At 34.6% G+C, this 27,459-nt stretch overlaps 1 protein-coding gene and 1 long non-coding RNA gene across 11 annotated transcripts in view; one reads left to right on the top strand and one right to left on the bottom strand.

Moving 5' to 3' along the window:
* The window catches only part of LOC125051698 (serine/threonine-protein kinase minibrain), a 107,361-nt gene extending 83,087 nt beyond the window's left edge, over positions 1-24,274 (bottom strand). For 7 of the 10 annotated variants that reach the window (XR_007117331.1, XR_007117332.1, XM_047652209.1 and 4 more), the window contains exons 1-3: positions 23,901-24,274; positions 12,166-12,344; positions 11,057-11,158 (exon numbers count right to left, since the gene is read on the bottom strand). Coding sequence is in view for 8 of the 10 variants with exons in the window: in XM_047652209.1 (XP_047508165.1) it covers positions 11,057-11,158; positions 12,166-12,344; positions 23,901-23,964 (345 nt within the window). In the remaining 2 variants the exon portion in view is untranslated. Of the gene's footprint in view, positions 1-11,056; positions 11,159-12,165; positions 12,345-16,130; positions 16,463-23,900 lie in introns of those variants that run through there. The other 3 variants (XM_047652213.1, XM_047652212.1, XM_047652214.1) reach the window with 3 other exon arrangements.
* Positions 24,275-26,040: 1,766 nt separating this feature from the next.
* LOC125051700 lies at positions 26,041-26,474 on the top strand. Its single transcript, XR_007117333.1, has 2 exons — positions 26,041-26,191; positions 26,270-26,474. It is a non-coding gene; the product is annotated as an uncharacterized LOC125051700 (long non-coding RNA).
* The last annotated feature ends 985 nt before the right edge of the window (positions 26,475-27,459 follow it).

Genomic DNA, 27,459 nt, shown 5'->3' with positions numbered 1-27,459 from the left:
TTAAACAGACAATGTAAATATTTTTAGAATATATGTTGCAAACATAATATGAAATAAAAAATAAGGTTTGGTTAATATTATATTGTTAATTTAAAAATATTTTTAGAATATATGTTGCAAACATAATATGAAATAAAAAATAAGGTTTGGTTAATATTATATTGTTAATTTAAAAATATTTTTAGAATATATGTTGCAAACATAATTCGAAATAAAAAATAAGGTTTGGTTAATATTATATTGTTAATTTGCAGAAATGCCGTATTCAATTGTTTTATTTTAGGAATCGCACATTGACATACTAATTAAATAGTTTTCTAGGAATTAAGGTCGTAACAGAATGGTACCCAGCCAATACAGGCTGATAAAGAAAAATTACTTTATTAATAGATAGGATACCAGAGTCAAATGCAACACATTCAAAAGCTGGAAGACGGTTTTATAATATGAGCATTTACGCTCAGGATTATCCAAAAACCAGTCATTTTTTTTATGTAATAGGAGGCAATCGGGCAGGACACACCTGCTGTTAAACGATAGTCATAATTGCAACCAATAATTACATATACAGAACACTATCTTAGTGTAAACCATACAATCATTTTTAGATTTTTATGTATCAAACTTTGACCACTTGTGGAATTCTGATTATAACAATTTTCGAAAACAATTGTCCAGTTAAGGTCGCGACAAACGGTCACCGGGGTCTAATTGGCGGTAACAGTTCAAATGAGATTACATAGCCGGTGCGTTACAGACAGAACCTAACCCAATCGCTCCCGACACAATCTAATTATAAACGAATTGTTATTTACTTTATTTATTCACACTTCGTTACATTTATACAAAAACAAATAACATAATAAATAAATATTATAAGGGATGCAACGGGCGGTCTTATCGCTAACAAGCGATCTCTTCCAGCCAATCCTAGTAAGGGAAAAACAAACAAAAAGAAATATGATGAGTGAAGTGCATAGCCAAATCTTATATAAATAATATTACAGTACCTTAATCTAAACTTATATTGCGATTTGCGAGTTCGTTGCAAGATCAAGATCTTATATTTCTCACGTATGTTTAGAAATTCGCAACCTACCATATTAACAGACAATAAAAGATATTTTTCTGTACTATATCATACAAATTACTTACCTACAAATCGATTAACAATATAAATTTGTACAATTATAGTAAAAACTTATGTTTAATACAGAAGGTTAGTTCATCAGAGACAAAACAAACCATAAATTGTAAGCTGATTCGATGTCTATTGACACATAAAATAATGAACAACAGACAATAGAAAACACAGCTGTACAAGCTACCTAAATCCAATCTAAACAAATCTAAACCTAGCACATACATCAGTACCTAATAATAAATGATTCAACTGAATAATTATTGCTTGTAGTCCCAAATGAGCTTCTTTGACTCACAAACCAGACAGTAGACGTCCTTCGTTTTTTTTTTGCTGAAAAACTGGTTGGTTTTGTTCGGTAAATAACCATTGATATAACAAAAAGAAAAACAGGAAACAATCGGAAGTAAATTACGCAAATTTTACAAGACTTTTTCACAATGGCTACGGGAAATGAGACAACAAAGTGTCGACATTCAGCGAACTTAGAAATTAATTATGATGACACCAAGCCATGTTTCTGCGTAATTGAAATTATTTTCGCGAGCGAAATAGAGTTTTCGAATATCAATTTGAAAATATTTTGTAATTCATTTGAGAAATATTCAATTTCGGAGAACGGTGCGTTCACATACATAAGTTCATATTAATTACTATTTTATTTTCATTGTTAACTCGACTAGGATACGGGAAATCTTCAGCTAAATGAGCATAGACAAAATTGGCCAAGGGCACACTTTGGATTAAAAATCTAGTCTCATTGTCATCCAGGTAATTTATTAATGCTATATTTTTATTATTTTATTATTTAGTCCATTCTCAACCAACTAAACATCACTACACTATTATTTACAAACGAGTGCTTAGCTACTTTGGTGACTGGTCGGACTTGAATTCGTGTATGCGGTGATGTTAGTTATTTCAACTATGTATTTGCGTGCTGTTCCTACGATAATGTAAGTGCGTGCTTCTATGCCTACTGTTGATAGTCTTTGTTTTTATTTTTTTTATTATTATTAATTAACTATTAAATACTTAAGATGTAATGTGGAACATGGTGGAATGGTTGCAGCTCCGTACAAACATTATGTAAAGCAGAAAACTTGGCAATTAAAAAGAGTGGCGGAGAGTTTATTATTACAACAAGCTGGTATTGGTAGGTAGGAGTGATGACAGGAGAACTCAGGGTCGATCTTCTACCCATTGGTCTGACCAAATTAAGACTATTAATGATATTAACATCCCCAATGCACTGAGACAAGCTGCAGATAGTGGTGTGGAGACAACAAGTCGATGTATCGGTTAAGGCTTTTCAAAAAGAACACGACCTTCATGATGATGAATACGAAGTTACTCGTGAACAATATTTCATACACATACTAATATCAGTTACCTATCATGCCTAAGGCGTTACTAAACTGTCTCCTTGATACACTTTTATTATCAGTCAGGTTATGGACACAACACACATTGCATTTGTAAACACCATTAAATCATAGTACCTACTACTTACAGTCTTTGTTTAGAACCTTATTTACAATAATACGTGTGTTCTGATCCACTTTTGGAGATTTCCCTACCGTGAGAAAATAAACTGTATCTTTGTTGTGAAATCACTATAATCACATGTAAATCAATAAATTAATGGAGCACTTAACTTTCAATTTCATATTGCATACTTAAATAACTGGCATTTACTAATGTTAAAAATTATCTGACATTAAAATGCAATTTAAAGTTTATCTGTTTACAAAGTATACTTCTCCGACAGCAGCAATGACGGAGTAAAAACTATAGGTGACTGGCATATTTCTATACATCATTAAATAAAATTATTTGGTCAGCTGTGTTAAAATTTAACTATAGATCAATCTAAAAAAGTAGGATTTAATTTAGGAAATGGACTTTCATGTATTTTAAGCTCTCAACACTGATGTCACCTTTTAACCTTTGACCTGTTTGTCATTCGACCCCTTAAGTGGCCTAAAGATCAAAGGTACACCTACATGCAATGCTCCTATACACATATATTTTGATAATACAAAAAATCTACCTAACAAAATAAATACATTCAAAACCGTTTACGACGACATCGCTTAGAACAACATACCGGTTATATTGACCAAAATGTCCGGGCTAAACTCTATTGTATTAGGTACTTCATAACAACGTCATCGGCCGTTAAGACTATCGGTTTTTACGACCAAATATAAGTAGTCTATTCGATGTCGTTATAACAGATTTTGACTGTGACCTTATGAATTAATTAAAAACGTATAAGAAAGATTTAATACGTATTTTATATAGACAGCCTAACAAAATAAAGAAAGCTTAAAACCCGATCAATTAATTAATTAAACAAAAAACAACCAAAAGACCGCGTCCCCATTCCCGCGAAAACTTTCAATACATTTAACTGTGACAAGGCTGTATAGACCACCTGAGAAATAACGTCTTAGTTTAACGTTTTCGAGTAAATCATACTAGAGGGCCAGAATAACTTGGACCGTGTCCATTTACAGCCAGTCGAGGCGTCCGTTGTTGCGCCGGGGGCCTTCCTTAATTGGTTAGGTGAAACGAAGGTTGAGTGTCAAGTAAATTTTAACACGCAATTAGTAAACTGGCTGATACCTTGGCACGGATAGTCTGGCTCGTGCAGGCGGCCTTAGTTTTTTGTGGAAATATTATTGCATTCACATTAAACTTTAATTAATTAGCTTAAGGTTACATTGAATACGTAAAACATTTCGTCACAAATAGGAAAATAACAATTATTTTTACGTTAGTACATACTTTATTTGATCGTAAAATCTGCCACTTTGCTTTTTAATGATGGTCGTTACACATTAAACGTTTCACACGCAATTTGCCGGTTATAAAAATATACACCACAATTTCCTAAGAAACAAATAATTAATCATGTGCGTGGAATGTGAATAGCGATTCCTTGCATTTTATAATTTACCTATCCTTATTTAGGTAAATTATAAATTTATTATCTTCCGGTATCTAATATAACCTGTTAAATCGTTTTATTGCGTACACAAGAGTACCAAAACACCAAAAACCAAGCCTAAAGGAACACATTACAGTACAAATTCCAAAGTACTTAGAAACTAAAGAAAGGCAAAAAAAGTTCAATCAATACAAACATCAAACAGATTAAACAAGATTACGTAATGGTGTTACATATTTCTTTAATATGTCATCGTTTGAGTGTTCCAAGAAAGCGTGGTTAAATGAATGTTAACATTATAAAATTTATAATAATGAATTCTAATAGACAATTTTAATTACGACAATTCTCTGGTCTTTCACAGAAAATACGTAGAAGTGAAATAAGGGTAATTTTTTTCCAAAATGTTTATATCAACGAGGGCGGAATTGCGGTTATAACCGCGCCTTAGTTTATGATTAAAAACAAACGTAAAAAGGAGTTGACAGCTACTATTTAAAAATTATCTCTATCCGTGGACATACAAAATATAACACTAAGAAGCTCCTTAGGTTATAAGAAGCCTGCGTGATGTTGCCATAATCTGGGTAGTAACAGCTAGTAACAAATGACGCTGTCTTACCTTGACTCACATTACTCGACTTGCATCGTACCGATGATTACCGTTAAGGTAAAAACAGTTTGTATCAAGTAGGCCGTATAAACACTTCTAAGAATTTTACAGAAAATGTTTCACCACAACGTTATTATTCAGTTTCTCATGGCCAAATATACAAAAATCTCTCGATAATTTCATGCATATAAAAAGAGACAATTTATATTTCTGTAGATTTTGAGTAGGTATCCGGAGATATAATTTAGAAGACTTTAATCCTGCCTATCCCAAAAAACATTGTACACAAAAACTTTATCCTATAAAAAATATTCGTTGATCAAAATTAATTTATACAAACCTCGAAATTGTATCGGGCCAAGTTTTGAATGAAATTGTAAATACGGAAAATAAAACCGAAGCAAAATAGGTCGGAGCGTGACGAAAAAGGCGGCGTTTGTAAATAAAATGCCGGTCATTATTCTTTGTACGTACTTGTTACCTAGTTTATGCAACCTAACACGTGTCGTTTACATGACGCCCATATCGGCCAATAAAATGCATTTAGCTAGGAATGCTGCTCCAAGGCAAATTTTCCCCAAGTCATCCGCCTCAGACATTCTATACTCAGACTCGAGATATAGGGTGAGATTCAGAAAGGAGAGTTAGCGCCAAGTGTGACTCCAGCATGTCAAAAATATAATGGAAGTAATACCTAATTAGTGCTATGGATGCTATTCAGAAATGAGATTTTTAATTTAATTTTTGTATCCCACGGGCTTAGCCAGTGGGTAGTTCACTATTTGCTTAGTGAACTACCCACTGGCAGTCACCCACGTATTTCTGGTATGCGAGGCTGTGGCTTAACAACGTACAAAAATCCTCGGAGCAGTGAGGTCGCTCCGTGAAGCTTTCTGTGCCCAGGAGACTTCTGTGCTTCTGGAAGGAGCTAGGCTGGCTGAGTTAGCCAGGACTTTACGCACAACGGACCTAGTGAGAGTGCGGAAACTAATTCCACCAACCATACCATACCCACACAGGACGGTTTAACACCATTTAGGATCGCGAAGATTAGATCTATATGAATGGTGATTAACAAAATAACTAAACTAAATTTCTTAGCATTAAAATACATTGTATTAAAGATCTAGCTGTACAGAGGGCAGGAAGCGACTTGATTCGCTTAAGAATCTGCCTCATAACTACTCGTCACAAACGTTTAGCATTGAAACTGAGGTCGTATTAGTAAATTATTGATAAATACTGGTAAATAAAAATAAAATCGATCTTATTTATTCTGTTATTATGTCACGTACAACTACTTATTTACCTTATTAGTCAAATTTAAATTTATCAAGTTTATCGCATATTAACGACGAAAACCAAATCAAATCACTGCTAAACTATCGTCTACTAAACTCGTTAGTATAATATAATTCTACTGTAGATTCATTATCCTTTCATTAACAAATGAAATACTAAATAATTCCTTTCTATCATAATATTTAGGTTAATTAACGTATAGGTCTTTTAATGACTGCGTATCCAAATATACAACAGAGCCCATTAATACACCTTAGTTGACTTCTGAGTTCGCAATAACTATGCACTGTAAATCATCAAGAGAAATCACAGCTCGCTACATAAACAGCTGATAGTTGCGTGCACAATGTAGTAGTACAAGGCGAAAGCGTACTGCGCTGGCGCATTGGGAAAGTTACTTAACATCTGATAATGTCCGTGTGAAAACTGTGATAAAGATGCACCAGAAAAACGTTATGTTATCTGTTATTGTTGCTATTGTTGCATAATATGGGAATCTGTTACGATAAAACACGTTCACATGCGAACACGATTGGTGGTTTATGTACAAATATTTAATAGGTAATCAATATTTTCATAAGTTAATTATTAATATTGCACAATAGATTAAGTAATTAATTATTTAGAAGTAGAAAATCGCAACAAAGAACAAATATGTTGCGTGACCCAAGTATATTACATTTCACAAAAACATATTTAGTAATACTCTTAATGTAGTAAGATAACGCTTATTAATATTTGTATTTATACCTTTGGTTAATAAAAGATTACAAAAATGCCAGTACTTTATCGATGTCGCAAGAGTAAGCTAAAAATATCAGTTCAAATATACACATCACCAGACGGGTTATTTTTAGAACTAATATTGCCAAGTGTGAAAAGTTTGACAAGGCGATAAACTATGTTGCGAAACATATGTAGATAGCCCAATTAACAGTAGTTCAAGACCGAACTCGTGGACTTTGATTATATGATGCAAATAATACTTTTGTTTAATTCATAGTTTACTGTAATTTTTAATATTTTGTACTATACATTATAATTTGTACTGTGGTGAAATAATCTTTTGACAGTAAAACTATTTTGAAATGCAGTAAGCCAGATATAGGGGATAACCCTGACGCGCCCGCGTTATAGAAAATCGCGATGTAGGAGTATACGGAAAACCGTTTTTTTTAACAATTCAAAAATTAGGAACAAGAATTTATAACTTTATATACAACAGAAATATAACTTGAGAAATCTCCGCGTTATAGGGGGGAATACCGCGTTATATAGGGGACGGAAATCACGTTATACGAAAGAATAACGTTAAAACATAAAAGGGGGGATTACTGTGCTATAATCTACATCATTACTTTTAAAAAAAATATAAAACTTATTATTTGTGTGTACACTGATACCGAAAAATCTAATCGCTAATATAAAAATGATATAAAAATAAAATAAAATCTAATCTAAAAGCTATTTTAAAACCATATAAACATTTCCTGATATATAAACAAGTAAAGCACATCGAAATGAAATAGATAAAATCACCTTATTCAATGTAAATTCAGGATGCTCACAGATTATAATAAAACAGATAAATCTATCACAGAACGGGGTCAGTCAATCTCGAGTCAGTAACCGAACTATAAATATTGATCCAAGCTCTCCTTGACTCGAATCGCTACACAGACTTGCGAAACTTCGCCCACAAATGTTACTCATTGTCGTCTATTGCATGTGGTGCAAACTGGTTGCTTCAGTGGCGACAGCTTCTCACTGTAACTCTCTCTGTGTTCTTTATTACTAACGATTGGTTTGATAGTTGCCTACTCTATTGCGACATTGATCCTAATAGTATCTTTTACTTTAGATAAAGTTAGTCTATGGGCTAGCAAAACTGTGAGTCATCTGTTTAATATTGATGGTACAATAGCTTAGTCATACCCAGAGTCATTGCGCTTTATGCAATAACTTTAGTATTTATCCGGGAGGTAAAAACGAATGTATACCAAAACATATATCATATTTTTGTAGGACAATGCGAATCGAGAATAAATCTGATGTTAAATTCTTGTACCGCCACGGACACTTAAAATACTGGAATGTTCACTTTTGTCTTTCGTCAGGAGAGTCAATTTAGATTTATGTAAGGCAATTGACAAATTCACTTTAGATTCGCCGAAAACCGAGTACAATTAAAATTTTATTCCAATAATAAAATATTTCATCAGCGTTGTCCGTCACCGATTTGCCCCACATGATGCAAACAGGTTATTTGAAACCAATCACTCGGCAATACAACCGCAAAATGGTATTAATAACTGATCGGTAAAAGTTTACAGTAGAATGCAATTCACTATAAAAATATATACAAAAATAATAATTGAAACAGGGGCTTATTCTCTTCCATGACCGTCAAATAAAGAGATAGATAAATAGTAACCAATATACCAACCCACACACAACCTCCCAGATACTCAGTCACATACACTCCCACACACACAGAGAGAGACACACATACATTATACACCTCTATTTTTGTAGGAATCTAGTTGACTCTTTTGATTGGTTTTTATTTTTATTTTGTCCTTCTTTTTGTTATGACTCAATATGACTTTGCTGTGGAATGGAAGCCTGGTTATCCATATCACAGGTTCTTACCTAGCTTGGAAACCAGTCTGCCAATACCTCCTTAATTTTATAATATTTACAGTTATATGGGAGAAAATAAAGAATTATTATTATAATTAGTGACAAATTAATACTCTTAACAAATACGATCGCAATACAATCTATAGTTCTGAAAATTCCTTATGGGGCAATGGCGTCGTTCTCCTCTGACCTCTTTCAAGAATCATTCACCTAAAATTTCGTATAAAACTAATTATAAACCTACAACAATATATTTACGGAAAGTAATATGAAAATGAATTGTTCACCACCCACGTACCTTGAGATAATAACATCTACCCACTATCGATCGTGGAAACTGAAAGGAAATACGTACTATTTCTTTTAAGGCTTAGTTCTGACGACTGAGAAGAAATTAGAATTAAAAAAACAAATGAATCAATTAATACCATTGTTTTCTAGGCGTCTGTAAAATTAAAACAATGAATGATACTATAATAAGCAATGACGTGTAAATGACATAAACATCGGTAGAAAATATAATGAAAGATAATAAAAATATTATGATTGTATACATTCGAGTCTGGTACGTCCGCCTATAACAAAGGCACAATTAAGCCTATCGATTTTACACCCAGAATCTATTTGCATTTGACAACCGTTTATTTATTTTCTTTTTTATTTACACTTCGTTACCTTATACAAAAACATACATATAAAAAAGCAGGTTTAATAAGTTATTAGGCAACGGGCGGCCTTATCGCTAACAAGCGATTTCTTCCAGGCAACCCTAGTATGGAACAATAAAAAGGAAACACCAATAAAATAATGATAATATACACAAAAATGTAAAAGCTAAACCAATTGTTAATGAGTCACAATCAATATATAGAAGTAGCTTATTACAAGGCAGAAGATAAATGATCAAAAAGATTTTTAAATAAATTAAAAGACAGCTCGTCAATCGAGAGGTAAGGAGTTACAAATACTTTGTAGAAATAGACGACTATTCGTAACTGTTACGACTGCTATATCAGATATAGAAACCAGATTTCAAAAACCAAAGCTCTTCCCTACGTAGAAGGTAGGTAAAAATATCACACCGTTACGCCGTTCAAGAGATGTCTTACATAATAAATTCAATTCAACTGCACACGACGTCATAGTAAAATCCATTTAGGGCAATGCGGCCATATAGACGCAAATAGCGTATACTCTAATTATAAAAGTTTATAAATAAACTTCAGAGGGAAAAGCCCACGAGGCTAAAATAACGATAAGATAACGATACGTACTAACGATTCGGGGTAACTGGACGCTTATATTTTAGGCATATTCATTTTAACGACGAAATACAATATGTTTGTATATGGATTTGCTATAACAACCATTAATAATTTCCACGTTTGAGTAAAAATCATCAAATTTCACGAGGTATTTTAGACATTCTTATTATGACACCAACAACCCCCAACATTTCTTTAAAAGCCAAAACCACTGAAGATTCTAATCAAACCATCCAGTTACGACGTAGATTAACACGTAAGTACTATGAAACAAAAACTTCCTCGAACGATAACCGACTATTGTCACCCTTTATCGTCTCATTTCCTCATAATACTAATATGGACCGAAGTAATTGTGTTCGAGAGCTTTAGTGCAATTCCCGGGATCAAACATAGAAGTACGTGGAAGGCGAATGACGCAGCGCTCATGCGCACCAGGCGTCCTACGCAGCAATAAAATACACTCCCACGTGGAGAAAGGTCACAGCCACGAACTATCCTTTATATCTGTACTTAATTTCACCATAAATATTTCGATATCATTGCACTAAAAGATCAAAATAATAGTGCGATCGTTTACAATGCCACTTGGAAACTTAAACAATTACCGGAAATGTAAAGTCCCTTGAAGTAATAAGGCGAAAATGGCGGCAAGGGCGACACAATTTCCGTGTATGACAATGTAAACAATAAATGATTACTTGCTCATTGGAAATACTCACGCAGATGGCATGTAAACAAACGTATTACTATTTTAAATAACGGTTTCAATACAAGGCCCGCTTTATAAATAAATACTACTAAAAAGTAAAATCATTTACATATTTCAACTAAAGGCTCTTAAAAAGTCAATTTAAAAAAAAAAACTAGTTGCCCCTTCCAAAAGGTAGTTTCAGATGAAGAAGAATGGGCAAGAAACTCCATACTACTAGTAAAGCAACATCGGCATTTAATAACTCATAAAGAAACAACAGTACAAAAGTTGCGTAAATTGATATTTTGATATAGATTCGAGGTAAATATAAGATTTTTTGTTACGACGTCGTATAAAAACACGCCTAAATACGCAGTTTTTTGTACTCAAATTTGTCACAAAATATTTCTAATATGTTCTAGAGATATAAAACTAAGCTTACCTCGTTTATGTGTTTGTATGTCTTGATTAGGTCCACACTGAGTTTCCGTAAAGGCGCCGTTGAAGGGTCTCGAAAGTGGTGTGGTATCCGCGCTTGCATAGCCTGGCGATACGAAAACGGACCATCAGTTGCAGGCGACGAGGCAATCAAAACCGACTTCAAATATTTAATAACAATAAATTTGGGAGTAATTTTAAAAATTAAATTTTCTACATCAGTTCTAAAGGATTAAAGTAAAATATTTTGAATTTCTGTCACATTAGAGTATTGGGAATGAAGTCACCCCTCCTTGAAGTCGGCTAAAAATAAAAACAAACGCAACACAAAGAAGTACAGGCAAAAATAAAAGCGATAAGAATAAATACTTCTAAGAATGAATGATAGATCGAACAAAAACTCTAGGGGGTGAATAAAAGATGAAACGTGCAATATGAACGCGTATGTACTTGTTAAATAGCGAAGTTGTCGTAGGAACTTTAAATTCTCACATATGACAAGGCAATCGGTGAATTAACACGAGACAGTTCGTTTATTGTTAATTTGAAGCTTCCCTTCAAACTTTTGATTTAAAATCTGTAAAAAAAAATGTCTTAGACTTTCATGACATTGCAATATTAAAAGTGGGGCCTCTTAAGGTTTTCGCCAGTACATTAACCCTTTGCTGAGAGAACTAAGTTGTACGCAATTAGCAACACTCAAGGTGGATAATTTATTTAGCCGTGCATAATGTGTAGCTCGAGGCGTTAATGACCCTCTCTTAATATAACAGTATGTACGCATTTTACGACTTGAAACACCCTATGAAAAAACTTGCGAAATAAGATGCTAGTACATCTTGAGTACGTGATGAAGTCAAACTACTTTCTTTCCATTTCAGAAATAAACTTCTTGTTTTTACACTTTTCGGCGATTTCCTTATTCCGTTCAAATATAAAAAATAAATTATTACAAGTTCGTAAGTGCTTCTCGCTTCGCCACTTCCACATAATCTTCCTAGTTGCGTTTTGTTTGAATTTAAAGACGTTAAATTTCTTTTCGCGTGCCTAGCCATAGTTAGTATCGAGACACATCAGTCATGAAATGCCCGAACTGCCTCGTGCGTCATTTACCTGGACAGGGATACGGTAGCGCAGGAAAGCTCTTGGGTTGCGCGCGGGGGCGCTCACCTGAATGTCCGAAGGTGCGCTCATGGAGGCCAGCTGATCCTCAGCAACGAGTCGGCCGTAGAGGGGCACATGCCGCCTCTCACCGCCGGCGGCTTCAGGCATGCCGCCGCCGACAACACCCACTGAAACAAACAATGTACATTATTTATAATATTATAGAACCACATACTTTATGTATACATGTAAGTACTATGTTACTACTATACTAAGTTATTCTAACTTCAATAGGAAGTCTTAATGGTCAGTTAGTCAAGCAATACTTCTATGACCACTTTCTACACCAAAGCACCAACAATGCACTACAAAACAACTGGATTTATTTAGATCTGATTCATTCTTCCTTTTAGTTCATTCATTAGATCTCACGACACGTCACCTGTTTTCTACGAAAGTTACATATGTATTAAGAATATAGTTAACATTAAAATCGTAGTATTTTTCTATAAAATATGTATAAATAAATCAAATCCTGAACAATTTATCTATGTTTGTTAAGTACTCCAAAACAATAAAGAACGTTATGGTCAATCAACCCTGTGCTATAGAAAAAATTACCATATTACAAGTCACCTTGCCCACCTACACATGACTCACAGAATTTGCAAAACAAGTTCGTTTTCCGAGAAAAATTAAACAAATGTATTTTGGTCATATCTTTTATTGTTCTGGCATTCTGACGTCATTCGAATGTTTTAACGTCTTAAATTTTGGGCAAAGTATATTTCTAGCAAAAAGGGTTGTGTAGGAGTGTAAGCAGCATGTAGGCGTTCCACGAAAAATAAAGGCATTTAAATAAAATATTTCATAAAGAGGCATAATAAACATTACAGTGTAAGTTCTAGAATTTACATACATGTAAGTAAAATTTACCGTTAAGTATAAATCCCCAGCAAACTTCGTCATACATCTGACTTACCGACAAACAAGTTACCAAGTATTCCTATGTTCCCATCGGAATTTCTGAGACAACTATCTGTGTTTTAAGTTTGAACACATGTATTCTCTTGATATATATTCAGACAATGTGGAAATAGTCTTATTATTAAATACAATTGCCAGAAGTCTTTTAAATTCGTTTTGTGAAAATTTGTAACAGTTTTTTTGTCAAAGAAATGCTTTTCTTATTTGCCTTAACCATACGAGCAAGCATGCATAAAAAACGAAAATCCAATCGTTTACAGCCGGGATTAAAACCTTTTTTTTATGGAACAGGGGGCAAACGGGCAGGAGGCTCTGATGTAAAGTGATAACCCATGGCTCAATGCCAGAAGGCTCGCGAGTGCGTTGCCGGCCTTTTAAGAATTGGTAACGACTACGACCTACGACTACTATTTGACCTAGGGGCGACTCTCAACTTCCAAATTAAAATGTGGATGGTTAGGACGTGTTTCAAATCATTACAGGTTAATACTTTATATTCAGTTTAGTTCCAGTAGTTTAGTTTCAGTAGTTTCCATACAAATAGAATATTTTTCAGTAAAGCACAGAGTATGAATCACTTTTACATTTCACACGTAATGACACAAACTGAGGTCAGACAAGTTAATTCTCCGTTATTTGTGTACAGTCTGGTTCAACGTGACATTTCATACCAACCTTTGGAGTATTGTCGGGACGAAAAGTTCGTTCAACGTCTTGAAACTTCGCTTCAGCTTATTAAATTTTAAATTAAATAAATTTTATTTAAAATCCAAGTATTTTATTCATTCTACACCGGCCATAAGTTGACAATATTTAATTTAAGGATTCATGCATATATATTTTTTTTATTTATAATATTATACAGACATCCGTACTAAGTAATACTCATTACTTTTCTGTTTTTATACTGTGTAGTTGTCTATTATAAACGTAAAAATAGAAGAAAATTAAACGTTACGTATAAAAGATAGCCAAAGTCGAGTATAATTGAACAAGTATTTATATAATGACAACGCAGCGTACCGAATAAAAATCAATAGAGGCTCCGGGAGGCTTTCTATCGTGATTACGAGTCGCGTGTGCTTAGGAAGAGCATGCTAACCAACATGTGATCGTTACTGCGTCGTTAGAATGCGTTACGTTAACTAAGGCTAGTCACATACTATATGAAACAAAAATATGAGAAACTTTTTAATTACATGCCAGAAATTTGTATTTCTATTATACATGAACATCACCTTTTAGTTTTTTTACACTACTTTTTTATATAAATAACCTTATAAATTCAATCGCATTACAAAAAAAAATATTTAATATAACAGACTACATGATGTTTTTACGGTAAACTACTTCTTAGATAAATTGTAATGCTGTGTGTACACGGCTTAACCTCATAAAGATGACTGTCAAGTTCCTTCGAGCAAAATCTCCATTGATTTTATTAAACCTATGAAAATAAACATTACTCAAACAAAAACTGTTCTGATATCCTGATTATGTTGAGCATAATATTATATTTGTTTTAATCGGTGTTATCAACAAGTCTTTTAGTATCGAGAAAAGTCAATAAGAATCGATAAGAATCAATGCTATAAACACCCGAAAAAATATTTTTAATTTATGCTTCATTACAGTACCCATAACAACTATCATAAGTTGTGTTAAAAGTGTGACCGGCAACTCCAACAGGATATAAACATTTCTGGGTGATTTGATTAGTTTACTAAGCAAATCACCCCAAAAAATCATATCAACAAATTCTGGAGTCCAAAACCGAGCGACCATCTTAACGCTTTTTTAAATTAGACAACAATAAAATAGATAATCTAAAAAAAGCAATATCTATTTGAAATTTAGTTATACTTTAACATAATTTTATTCCAGCCAAAATCGTAAAGATTATTGAATTATCTTACAAGTGACGTTTATTGCGGTCATTCTCGGTATTCATTGATTAATAAGTGTATGTATTCCGGATGTTAGTAATTAAGACTTACATGTGTAAATACACGCAGTAAGGAATGTTTACTTCGTAATTATGATACGATAAACATGTGTGAAAGTTATTACAATTTGTATGAATGAAATTTACACAAACCAAATGACCTAATAATCCATTTACATTTACAGAATTTACCAATAAAAAAATATATATAACATATCTACGTGTCTATTAGGTACTCAAGAAAATTTGCATTATTAAAAAATAAGAAATATGTGCTTAAAAAACGATTTTTAAATTATTTATATTAAATTTTAAGTTATATATAAGTAAACTTTAAATACACGATAATAAAATAAAATTGAAGTTAATTCAATACGTGCGCAAGCCATCTTCTCTTAAATAAGTAGGTAGCGACTAGCGTCAAACTGCGCAGTTCGTCGTCCATTATTACAAGAGCCGCGGGCAACTAGTGGGATTCCCCCTGCCGGATCTAAAAGGCTTTGATGGAGGGAGGCTGAATGGCTCATGCGATGCTGGCACACCGCGGGCCGACGAACGAGCGAGTTGCTACGTCACCAATGCAGGCCGTTTGAAACCGGCCGCGGTGCCGGCCGACAACCTGTGGTAGGTATGTGAGGAATGTGACTACTCGGTGGCGTGGGAGGTTCAAGATAGCCCGTTTTGCTATTTACGTACCGCAAATGCAGTTTTCCGTAGAATAATTTCACGCCAGGCAAGTTTAATTGAACATTAACAGGAATTGCGTCTATTCTTAGTCAAATATTAAATTTTGACGACAACACTATGAAGCCGTTTATCTCTTTGATAACTCGTACGATGACGCAATATATTGGTAACTTTGTTCCGGTTGGAATTCAAACAACGCTGTGATTGGCAAACAAATGTCTGACACATTATTTAAAGTTATGTTAGAAAACGAATTTTTAGTTTTTTTATTTAAAGTTTAAACAATTCTGTATAAGTTGTGGCAATGTATATTATAAATTAAGAATAAGTCGTGAAACTCAAGTAGCCAACTTACTTCGATCGTTGTTTTCATCCTTGATAGACATCCCAAAACAAATTGATATACAATAAATAAGCAGAACAAAAGACTTATCACTGAACACAATCAATTGGTTCGGGAACAAAGATGGGCCACACTGTATTAAAACAAAGAAGCACTTCAATCAGCCCGATGCTATCTGAGATGGTCGGTGCCTGCGGCATCTTTGCTTTTTATTTAACGATATCGAATGGTTGTTTTGGTGCGTCCTTGCGCGTCGCGTCCCGCGTGTTATTGTTGTGCAACTATATACACGTGGCGTTGTTGTGAGTGTAATACGTCAATATCGATAAGAAAGGTATGCCGGCGCGCGGCGCAAACCATCCGTCGCAACTAACGCGTCAACTCGACGCTAGTAAGTAATAAACGAGCGGAAGGCCACGTGATTCAGATGACAAACATGTCGCCAGACTTCGCTGACCGATTGCGATTTTATCGATACTTGAATCAAAATTGAATTATGCGCGTTGCTACCTCGAGCGGGTATCGTATTTTTCAGAACCTAAAATAAATAATTCACACTTTTTTACGTATTAATTTCATGTGTAGTACTCAGTAGGTACTCACTATTCGGTATATGAAACAGCGAAATCGTACAATGTAAGACCTACAAGTAATAAGTAGAAATTTTAATATCTCGAAAAGTTGAATGTCACACATGAAAGGATTGCATCGATAGAACGGGATTATAACGAATTCTATGACGCTGGATGTATTAAAAAAGGGAGCCTCCGGAGTCATATGCATGAAACACAAATTCCTTTTTCCCCGCTAGTAGCCACGCAATTTCTCCGATTGTATGCAAATCCCCGACGCAAACAAAGAATGAAAAAGCACCGCTGCAGACGGTCGAAGCTTCATTCCACCTGTGTGCACGGTCCCTCTGAGCTTGTGAACAAACTAGAGACAAACGGATAGCGAACTACGACAAAATCCCAAGAACGGGGAGCCGTAGCGTAAACAATCCCACCAACACATTATTCCAGAATAGATCTCATCTCTTTACATATCGACCGAAAGCGTCTTGTCGAGCAAGCTTTTATTAGCTGTCTTCGAATTGTGAATAATTCAGTAGGTTTTCTATTAAGCACTTACAAGAATAATGCATCGGTTAGATTTCATAGCGACGCGACGACGGGATTGTAGCATAAACACGTGAATCCTCCAGCGATAATCATTTGCTAATACATTATTGTGATATTATTTAACCATACAATGACAATTATAGAGAAAAGCTACTTACTACTCCTAAAAAAATTAAATTCACAAATTGATAAATTTGACTTAAGCTAGACAATATAGACCACAGACTATAGATGAGCAAATCTAACTGCAGATCGCGGACCCCCGTCTGGTTTAACGGCCGTTTGCCGCGTCTGGCCGTTAACCCGAGGCCCGACGGGTGCGCGCGAAAACATCGCGCTTGCGCTCGCGCCGTTATCGTACACAAATTAGATCATTGATGACTTCGCTATTGTAGCTTAGGTGACAGTAGATAAATTCAGTCAGCGTGCTCTTGACAAGCTTTCGCCGACCGTTAAGAGGAAAAACCAATTCTCAGAAATAATAATGAAACGGTTCGAGACGTACCGCAACGTTTTGTTACTGAAAGTTTAAATTGCTCCACGTATTCTGGTTGTTTTGAGTTTCGACGAAATATTAATAGATAGGCAGATAAAAAAACTAAGAAGTGTTTGCTTCACAATAAACAAAAAAAACTTTTATACATAGCGAGTTCTCCGTCCGTCATTTTATAAATTACTGTGCAAAAAGCATCAGTGGTAACTTAGAAAATCACATATTATATTTGGATAAGGTCACAAATTATCATCACTATACCTTATTATTACAGGTTTCAATAGTTACAAACATAGTATTTAAAACTTTGGTCGGTGTTCACATCCTTTGACCCAGTATTAGTTGGGAATTAAATAAATATAAAGTTTATCATTTCTGTACTAACATAGATTTAAAGCAATTCATGTTTAAAGTATGTAGGTGTTGTGCTCTAGATAAGTAAGATGGCGATTGCCTGCAAAAACCGGCGGTCAATGACGTTGAGGCCAGTTGGGATGGAGAATTTTATATTTCCACATATTATATTATGATAAGAACGAACTAATGTTTATTATTAAAAAAAAATAAGAATAACTTTAATACACTAACTCCCCAAATCTATTACGGTATATTACTAAAATAATTTTTAATTACTTAAACAATCTCTTCCAGGCAACGCGAAATCAACATCATTAACATTCTCATTTAGTGAGTTTTAAATTTCATTTCCTGAAATTAAGATCAGTTTCAATTAAATTGGACTTGTTTTTACTTCGTAAGCAGAAAGCCAGAGCAAAAAACATATTTTTTTATTATTTGTTGACCACAACACAACCACATACCCTTATATAGTATTCATATTTTCATCTTAAATTTTAAAAATAAGTATCATGTTCACTAATTATCTTATTTTTATACCTTTGTGAGTACTTGTTCGTATCGACAGGGCAATGAACACTCACTGTGAAGGTCACAAAATAACAAGGTACTGAAGGATAAACGAATCGATTGGCACAAAAAGCACGTAGTCATTAAATAGGTTGAAAGAATCTAGTATTCCAGCAAAACACCCTGTCATTATTGTAGCAGACTGGCTCACACCCGCGACTTCGTCTCGAAATAAGAAAGAAGTAACTATTTGTTTCTTCTTTTTCTAAACCTAAATTCTTCTACAATAAAAAGGATGTTCTGCCGTAAGTCCTGCGTGAAGACGTTTAATAAACACTTTCGAATTTTACGTATATATTTATATTTTTTTATTAATCTAACCAAAATAACCCAATAAAATAATTTGCTTGTCATATAACAAGTGTGGGCGTGAAAAAGTAATCTTAGCCACACGTCATCCCCATGACACCAATAAATATTCAAAACGTTTATTGGCCAAACCATATTTGTTTAGTTACTTTCCATACTCATTCAGTTTATTAAAAACCACCGTTGCCAGCGCAAAAACCTTCGCGGCCGGTCGTTGACACCGAGGGGCACTTTAGGGCTGAGTCGTCACACTCGGCCAACAACGCACCTTATAATAAACACTTAACTAAGTATTTTTATTCCGTCTACGTGACAGGTGGAAAATTCGAGTCAAACGTAATCCAGCGGGGCTAAATTGAATCACGCGATTTACTAGTCTATCAAAGATTGTCGCTTATGATTTCTACTACGATGTTAGTACTTTTTGCTCGACTTACAAAATTGAGGTTAGACGCAATATTTTGGGATAGGGTTATGATAAGAAACTTTAAAAAAACCCTCAGAGAACTACACATGACAATACCACGTGGAGTTTATTTCTATTTAACGCAACATAGATCACAGTCTCAAAAGAATATAGATGAATATTCAAACAGAACACAATCAGTGTCGCCAGCATCAAATAAAACCTTTATGAATTATGAATGCTAGTATATATACCTAAAGATAAATTATGTATTTAAAATTCTTCTATATATACCTTCATGTATAATGTAAGGACGCCGTTAAGCCGTGCGTTATTAAGAATTAAAGTAAAATTATATTAATTATCATTTCACAAACTGTTCAATTAACATTACTTACCAATTACTTGGTGAAATGTTACCAAGACATAATTCAGAACATAATTTAACAATTCGAGACTGTTTTGTTTACGGAAATAAAAGTTTCAGTGTCGCGGAAGTCTCGAGTTCGCGGCCGATCGGTATTTACAATTGATTTTAATTAAGAAATCTTTATTACGATGTTTTTAAAGTAAAGCAAAAGGGAACGTACTGATTACTTATATTTCCTTTGGGAATAAACACTACGACCACTTTTTAATGATATAATTTTTTTTCTCAAAACGACATAAGTCCACCAAAAATATAATTAATAATTTAGCCTGCATTCCATATATGAGAGATTTAAATAGCTTAATTACTTATCGGAAACAGTTTCACTTGTAGGTAGGGCTCGATAAAATATGTTCCGCATTCCAATGCAAAATTCATTCACAGGCCGAAGACGAAACGTCTAGACTGTATGTCGGAGAAAGGTGACCATTCACTGATGACCGCCCGACTTCACCGCTTCTGAGATATGACCACTTAAATGGTTACCGTTAAAAACCTAACGGCTATGCGCTCTAGCTACATATTATAAGACGTATCCTATACTGCTACTTCCTGCTTAAATTCACGGGGAAATTGGTGGAATTTGCAGAAAAATTTACTCTTTAAGATAAAAGCAACACCCGCGGTATATTCAAATCAAAATATCGACGTAAAGGGTTGTATCGTATAAAATGGACAGAATCAATTAGATAACGTTACAAAAAATACAATCAAATGGGTCCTGATTAGACCAGAAGAAATGAGAAAATGCTAAATACTAAACTATAGCGAGTAACTTTCGAAACACGATATCATCTACATGACGCTCGGTGCACGAGCGCTTGGATTTAATAGTAGCAGACCGACATCCGCATAGCAACAGCTTTCAGATTCAGACGGTGAATGAAAGTTGATTGCGGACAAAAATGCGAGCCCAACGACGATTTCGGCAGAGCCGTTGATATTTCGACGGAGTGTTCCATTACGTGACATCTATACCACACAACTATAGCCACGAGCTATCGACATATATCTTCAGAAACCGACATGTGAAATATCATAATATGAAATTATTTTTGTTTCAGACTCTTATTTCCTACCCAATAACAAACACGTAGACAAAGGCAACTTCAAACATGATGATATTACATTCAAGAAAATTAGATTTTATAATTTATACATATTCGACCAGTAGACCAATTAAAGTCGTGTACAAAAAATCAGTCAATTCTACCTAGTCTTGAATACCAGCTGGCTTCTAATATTTACATAAAATTGTCACAAAAATAAATTGAACTTGAACTCGAAGTAGATAAGTCGACAGGGGTAAAGCTCAATTCCTTTTAATTGCGTAGAGATAAGTCTTAGCCAGTATTTTACTGGGTAACTTTCTAATCGGTAGGGTCTCGCCGGAGTATATAAATTTCCGAGTGTAACTTCGTCGTTTTCCCAGTAATAATTATTATTTACATTTTATTACACACATTACATTTAATATACGTTACAATGTCAATTTAAATTGACCCTCAAAGAAGGATAACTTAATTTTGTTCATTTGAGGGTAGGTAATAAAAGACCGTACTAATTTATTAATTTCTGCACCCGTTTTGGTCACTGTTTGAAATGCCAGTCTTTTTGGATAAAATGTCATATAAATAATGAAAAAATGTCTGATAATAACTATCTATTCCTTTGTAATGTATGAAAATATTAGTCACTGTCCTATTTCAGGGAAACTGGGTATTGAGAGCAGTATCTCCGTTTTATTTAGTTCAATCCCGTGTTACTACCTCAAATGAAGTGCCAAACGCGTGGGTAGCGAGAATCCCAAATGTTCTGTTGCATGGAATTTGTGCAAACATGTAATTCGTGTTGTAACTGAAACCGATTCCCCGATGAATTTTCAATTATATTAAAGTAATACAGTAACTTTTTTCACATTAGCAGGAAAACATGCCAAAATTGCTTATTGAACATGCTTAAAAAACTTTCAGGTATTTTGTAATACTAGTAATGTATGTATTACTTTAAGACAAGTCATAGTATCACATAATACTCTAAGGACAAATAGTTCACAGCCTGCTCCTCTCTTAGCCCGTATTGTCAAAAAGTAAAATGAACTAATAAAGCTATTGTTGCAGTGATAAAAATAATTGTGTAGCAATTGAATATTGTCACATTCTCCCCTTGCGAGAGGCGTAAAAATCTTGTTATCTAATAAAAGCATCAATGCAGGGTTCACGAGAATTAGGTAAGAGTTAGGGGCCGACGCTTTTGGGGTCCATACGATATAATAGCCCTTGGTACTGACGAAAAGACCGTGTACTTTTACGTCCCGATCTCAATTATTATGTAATACACTCAGAGACGACATCGTTTAGAACAACATACCGGTTATATTGACCAAAATCAAAGGTCCCGGCTGAATTCTATTGTATTAGGTACTTAATAACAACGTCATCGGCTGTTACGACTATCGGTTTTTACGACCAAATATGAGTAGTCCCGTCGATGTCGTTATAACAGATTTGACTGTACATTGCATTACATATTATATAATTTAAGATGATATGAAGACATTCGTAAAACCCCGCACCCAAATAATTATGATCGCCGTTCACAATGTAACTGTAACTTCCAGATTAAATACGAGGCACATAGAAGAACCATGTAATATGGTTTACAACTCGACCCTCCGCAAATGCCAGTGGAAATTAGGTCAAAGGGATGTAGGGCAGTGATATCCACAGGTACGAGGGATGTGTGCATTCAACAATGTACACACACACAAAGATACACCTGCACTTGTGATCAGAAGAGGTTATAGATTGGAAAATTGTGTTGTGTCCATTGAATCAGGAATACATGACTCTCATACAGACTTTAATTATTCCAAGTTCCCTTAATACATGCAAAAAACTTGTTAATTTGTGTATGTTAACATAATATGCATTTGAAAAAAAAATTATAGATAAAAATCCATAGACGACAGTAAAATGTTGAAAAGAAACATTTTATTCATATTACAGGTTTGGTTACTTCTTGCACTTGCAGTTTCATGGGATAATTCTTTTTTATGGCAAGTGATCAGCACTATGTCCCTACCAATCCAAAAAATATTTCTAGGAAGGAAGCCTATGTCCTCTGGTCCACCATATGCCACATAAACAAATTTTATTGAGTGAGAGTGCATTTTATCAAAGTACATAAGAGGAAACTTTTAGAACATCAGACATAAATGAGGGATTTCCCAGGTTTTAATAAGATATCATGAGTAGGATATTGACGATTAACTAAACAACTATCTATCATGAATTCGTTACTGACATAAAATAATATGGAAACCTTTAATGAGTAAGTATATTTGACTTTTTCACTAATAATTTTATTATAACTGTAAGTTTGAGACATTCCGACCCAGAAAACATGGAGAATTAGTTTCACTATTCAAACATGTTATCAGCAGGCTTAGAACATGGGAATAAATACCCATAACTTTTGTATCTTTAGTTACTCAAAATTGCTTACCAAATCAAAACCTATAAAAATATTCCTGTATAGGATCATGATTGATTAAACAATTTTGTTAGTAAAAATTTAACCGAAAAGCGGACTGCTGACAGACAGGCAACCAATAGTGTAAACCTATGAATTATAACCAAAGTAAGAAAATACATGTTTAGAATTCATCAATATTTCATCATTTATGCAACCTTTAATATGGTTAACAATTTAAAATATATAATACCAATTATATTTTAATATTTGACTGCAAAACTATATTATTCTCGTAATACAAAATATATTTTTTGTATTATGATTTGCTATTAATTTTGATGAAACTATATATAAGGATATTTATTATTAACTTCCCAATTAAAAGGTTTAAATATTTACAAGTTATAAAATTTACCAAGTCAAATAACTCAAGCTGTACCAGCTTACTGTACTATTAAATTTTTCTTAAGTGTGATAAAAAAGCATAATTACTACAAAATTGTCTTGCACTTCTAAAATATGTTTTGTAAAGTGCATAATTATTGAATTTATACATATATTACAGTATTCTAATACGAAAAACTTGTTAGTAGCAGTTTAAATATGTAAAATTTCTTACATTTGTTTTTGGCATTTTCATCCATGAGCATATTGAAATGGTGGTGACGATTCCACGCTGCCATTTTGCCTTCGTGCGGAGCCCCGAGAAGCACCAGGGCCGCCCCGGCGGGCCCAACTCCGTCTAGGGGCTCCAGTGTCCTCAGTACACTAAACTTTGTCACACACTCATAACCCAAGAAACATAACTAACACACGCTCACTGGTAAAACGCCGTCGCCTCAAACGGCGTTGTCATCGGCGCCAAACCGCGCCACACATGCCTTCGCACTTCCGTTTAACTCACTTAACGATGCACTCGCGAGTAAATAACCACGATCAACACACCGCGCGGTGATTCACCTCTACGCCGCTCCGCACTGCAGGCTTGAGGCGGACTGTGGGTTGGGTGTTAAATATCACCTCACGTTTTTGACGATACTAATTATCTAGGAGTGTCCGGGGGACCTTCATTGGAACACCTCCAAGTGAGTTTTGCTCCGGAAACGCGTCTTAATATTTTTATAAAAAATTTAAAGTTTTGTGTAATGTATTAAAATTTGTAAACAATCCGCCATTTTCTACTTTTCTATTGGTTATAAGTGATGTGACGTTCACTTAAAAAAATCGTGTTTTTAATTTATCGATTGTTAATAATCGTTTTATTTATTTATCGATTATTTCCTCATTTTTGAAATTTAAAGTTATAGAATAATCAACATTGAAATTAACCTAATTTCGTGTTGATAGATTATAGGGTTCCGAAATTTTTTGAAATTATCGATACCTACTCGTCTGTATTTTCTAATTAGTACTTGTATTTCATTGTTTGCAACTTTCTATATTATTTAATTTTTACTAGAATAAAGTGTTTACTTTAATATCCAAAAAGTACCCAAAACCGAATCAGAGCACCCCACTATCCACGTGGTCTTGTCTGTCTTACCCCTAGAGTGTATATAAATAATCGGAGGCGCGGAGGAAGAGCAGCCCCCACCCGCTGTAACAAAGCACAGGCATTATGAAAGCTGTAGCGGCTGAGGCTGGTCGCCGAAGGCGACCAAATAGCCGAGGTTGCGGAGGCTTGAATAAAATGCCTGTGCTTTGGTACGCAAGGGTGGAGGGGCTGCATTTCCCGTAGCGCCGGAGCTGTCCACAAAAACAAATATTATTTAGATTGGTTAGGTTAGAGTTAGTATATGAATATTTGGTCGCCGAAGGCGACCAGGACGCCGAGAAGCCGAGGCTTGAATAAACAATTACTATTTAGATCGGAGCTGTCCACAAAAACAAATATTATTTAGATTGGTTAGGTTAGAGTTAGTATATGAATATTTGGTCGCCGAAGGCGACCAGGACGCCGAGAAGCCGAGGCTTGAATAAACAATTACTATTTAGATCGGAGCTGTCCACAAAAACAAATATTATTTAGATTGGTTAGGTTAGAGTTAGTATATGAATATTTGGTCGCCGAAGGCGACCAGGACGCCGAGAAGCCGAGGCTTGAATAAACAATTACTATTTAGATCGGAGCTGTTCACAAAAAAAATATTATTTAGATTGGTTAGGTTAGAGTTAGTATATGAATATTTGGTCGCCGAAGGCGACCAGGACGCCGAGAAGCCGAGGCTTGAATAAACAATTACTATTTAGATCGGAGCTGTTCACAAAAAAAATATTATTTAGATTGGTTAGGTTAGAGTTAGTATATGAATATTTGGTCGCCGAAGGCGACCAGGACGCCGAGAAGCCGAGGCTTGAATAAACAATTACTATTTAGATCGGAGCTGTCCACAAAAACAAATATTATTTAGATTGGTTAGGTTAGAGTTAGTATATGAATATTTGGTCGCCGAAGGCGACCAGGACGCCGAGAAGCCGAGGCTTGAATAAACAATTACTATTTAGATCGGAGCTGTCCACAAAAACAAATATTATTTAGATTGGTTAGGTTAGAGTTAGTATATGAATATTTGGTCGCCGAAGGCGACCAGGACGCCGAGAAGCCGAGGCTTGAATAAACAATTACTATTTAGATCGGAGCTGTCCACAAAAACAAATATTATTTAGATTGGTTAGGTTAGAGTTAGTATATGAATATTTGGTCACCGAATTTTCAATTATTTTTAATATTAAAATCGAATACAAAAATCGAATTTCACTTTTAAAAAAATCGATTATTTTTCACATCCCTATTAATTTTATAAACTTAATCGGCCATTTTGAATGTGGTTTATGCTAGACTAGCGGTAATTAGTTTTACAGTGCAAAGTTTACTTTATAAATCCGTTTCTTTTTTATTTTCACGTGAAAGTGCGTTATTTTATTTGCATTTTTTGAAACTTGGCTTTACATACATAATCAACACTGATTTCTCGCGATCATTTTCAGATTTATAGTGATGGCGTCTACAAGTTTTACTCGTGAAAATGATTTTGAGGACGATGGGTCCGTTGTGAATCGTGACTTGAATAGTGAGGAAGTGATCACATTTTCCGGAGCAAAACTCACTTGGAGGTGTTCCAATGAAGGTCCTCCGAGACTCCTAAATAATTAGTATCGTCAAAAAAGTGCGATGGCATTCAAAACTGTTACCCGGACTGTACCGAATAGCGTGCGTCCGTCACGGCCGTCCGGCGCCCGCCAACCCTACCAGACTGACACCCAAACACTCCGGCGTCACGTGCGCTTCGACACCACCACAACAGCTATCCTCTATTCTTTGCGCACCAAAACAATAATGCACGCGCGAATATCTCTCTTCTATTTTAAATTATGAAAATATTTCAACGCAACGGAATGCGACGGGAGCGAGCAAGACGGGACGACGCGATTCGCCTTCTTCGATCCGAATCAGACAGACTCGAATCGACCTCTCGGACCGCGAACAAAATAATAACAAATATGCATGAAATGCTTGCTGTATTATGTGCACGTGGGTTGCGTCACACAGTTATAATAAAACACTGCGTATAAAAACAATTCTAGAAGATTAACGATTTTTTTCTTGCATGGCTTTTATTTAGACGAGCCAGTGAACGATTTCAAAATTTTACGAAATTATGCGAAGTACTCCATTTAAACACACAAGTATAAAAACTAGTCAATAAATTACAAATTCACTACTGCAATTACATCGTCATCAACTACACTATTTGTAAACAAAGCACAGCCCGTGTTACATTCAGTAAATTATTAGTTTTGGAACCGAATACGCGAACGCGTTGATCAAGCGCGACAAGTAGGACAAAACATGGCAGACTTTACCATGGTATCAAAAGCAAGCATTTGAACTCATCTACGCTCTATGGTTTTCATTTTTTTTTTTTTTTTTTTTTTTTTTTTGTATTTTTTTTTTTTTAATTTATTTATTAGCCGGATACAAAGTCCATTGGCACTTTAAAAAAAGGTATAACAAAATATCTTACACAAATAACTATACTAACTTAACATAAAATACAATCAATATAAAACAATGGTGAGCTTTAAATTTTCTCAACTGTGTTTTTTATATAATAGAAAATAGCTTTGAATAGAACTGGACATTTAAGTAAATCTTGGACACGGCGGGGAATTTCTAT

The sequence above is a fragment of the Pieris napi genome, chromosome 8, assembly GCF_905475465.1.
Source record: "Pieris napi chromosome 8, ilPieNapi1.2, whole genome shotgun sequence".
Lineage (NCBI taxonomy): Eukaryota > Metazoa > Arthropoda > Insecta > Lepidoptera > Pieridae > Pieris > Pieris napi.
Note: the sequence above shows the minus strand (reverse complement) of the source record. Positions and strands in the feature narration are given on the sequence as shown.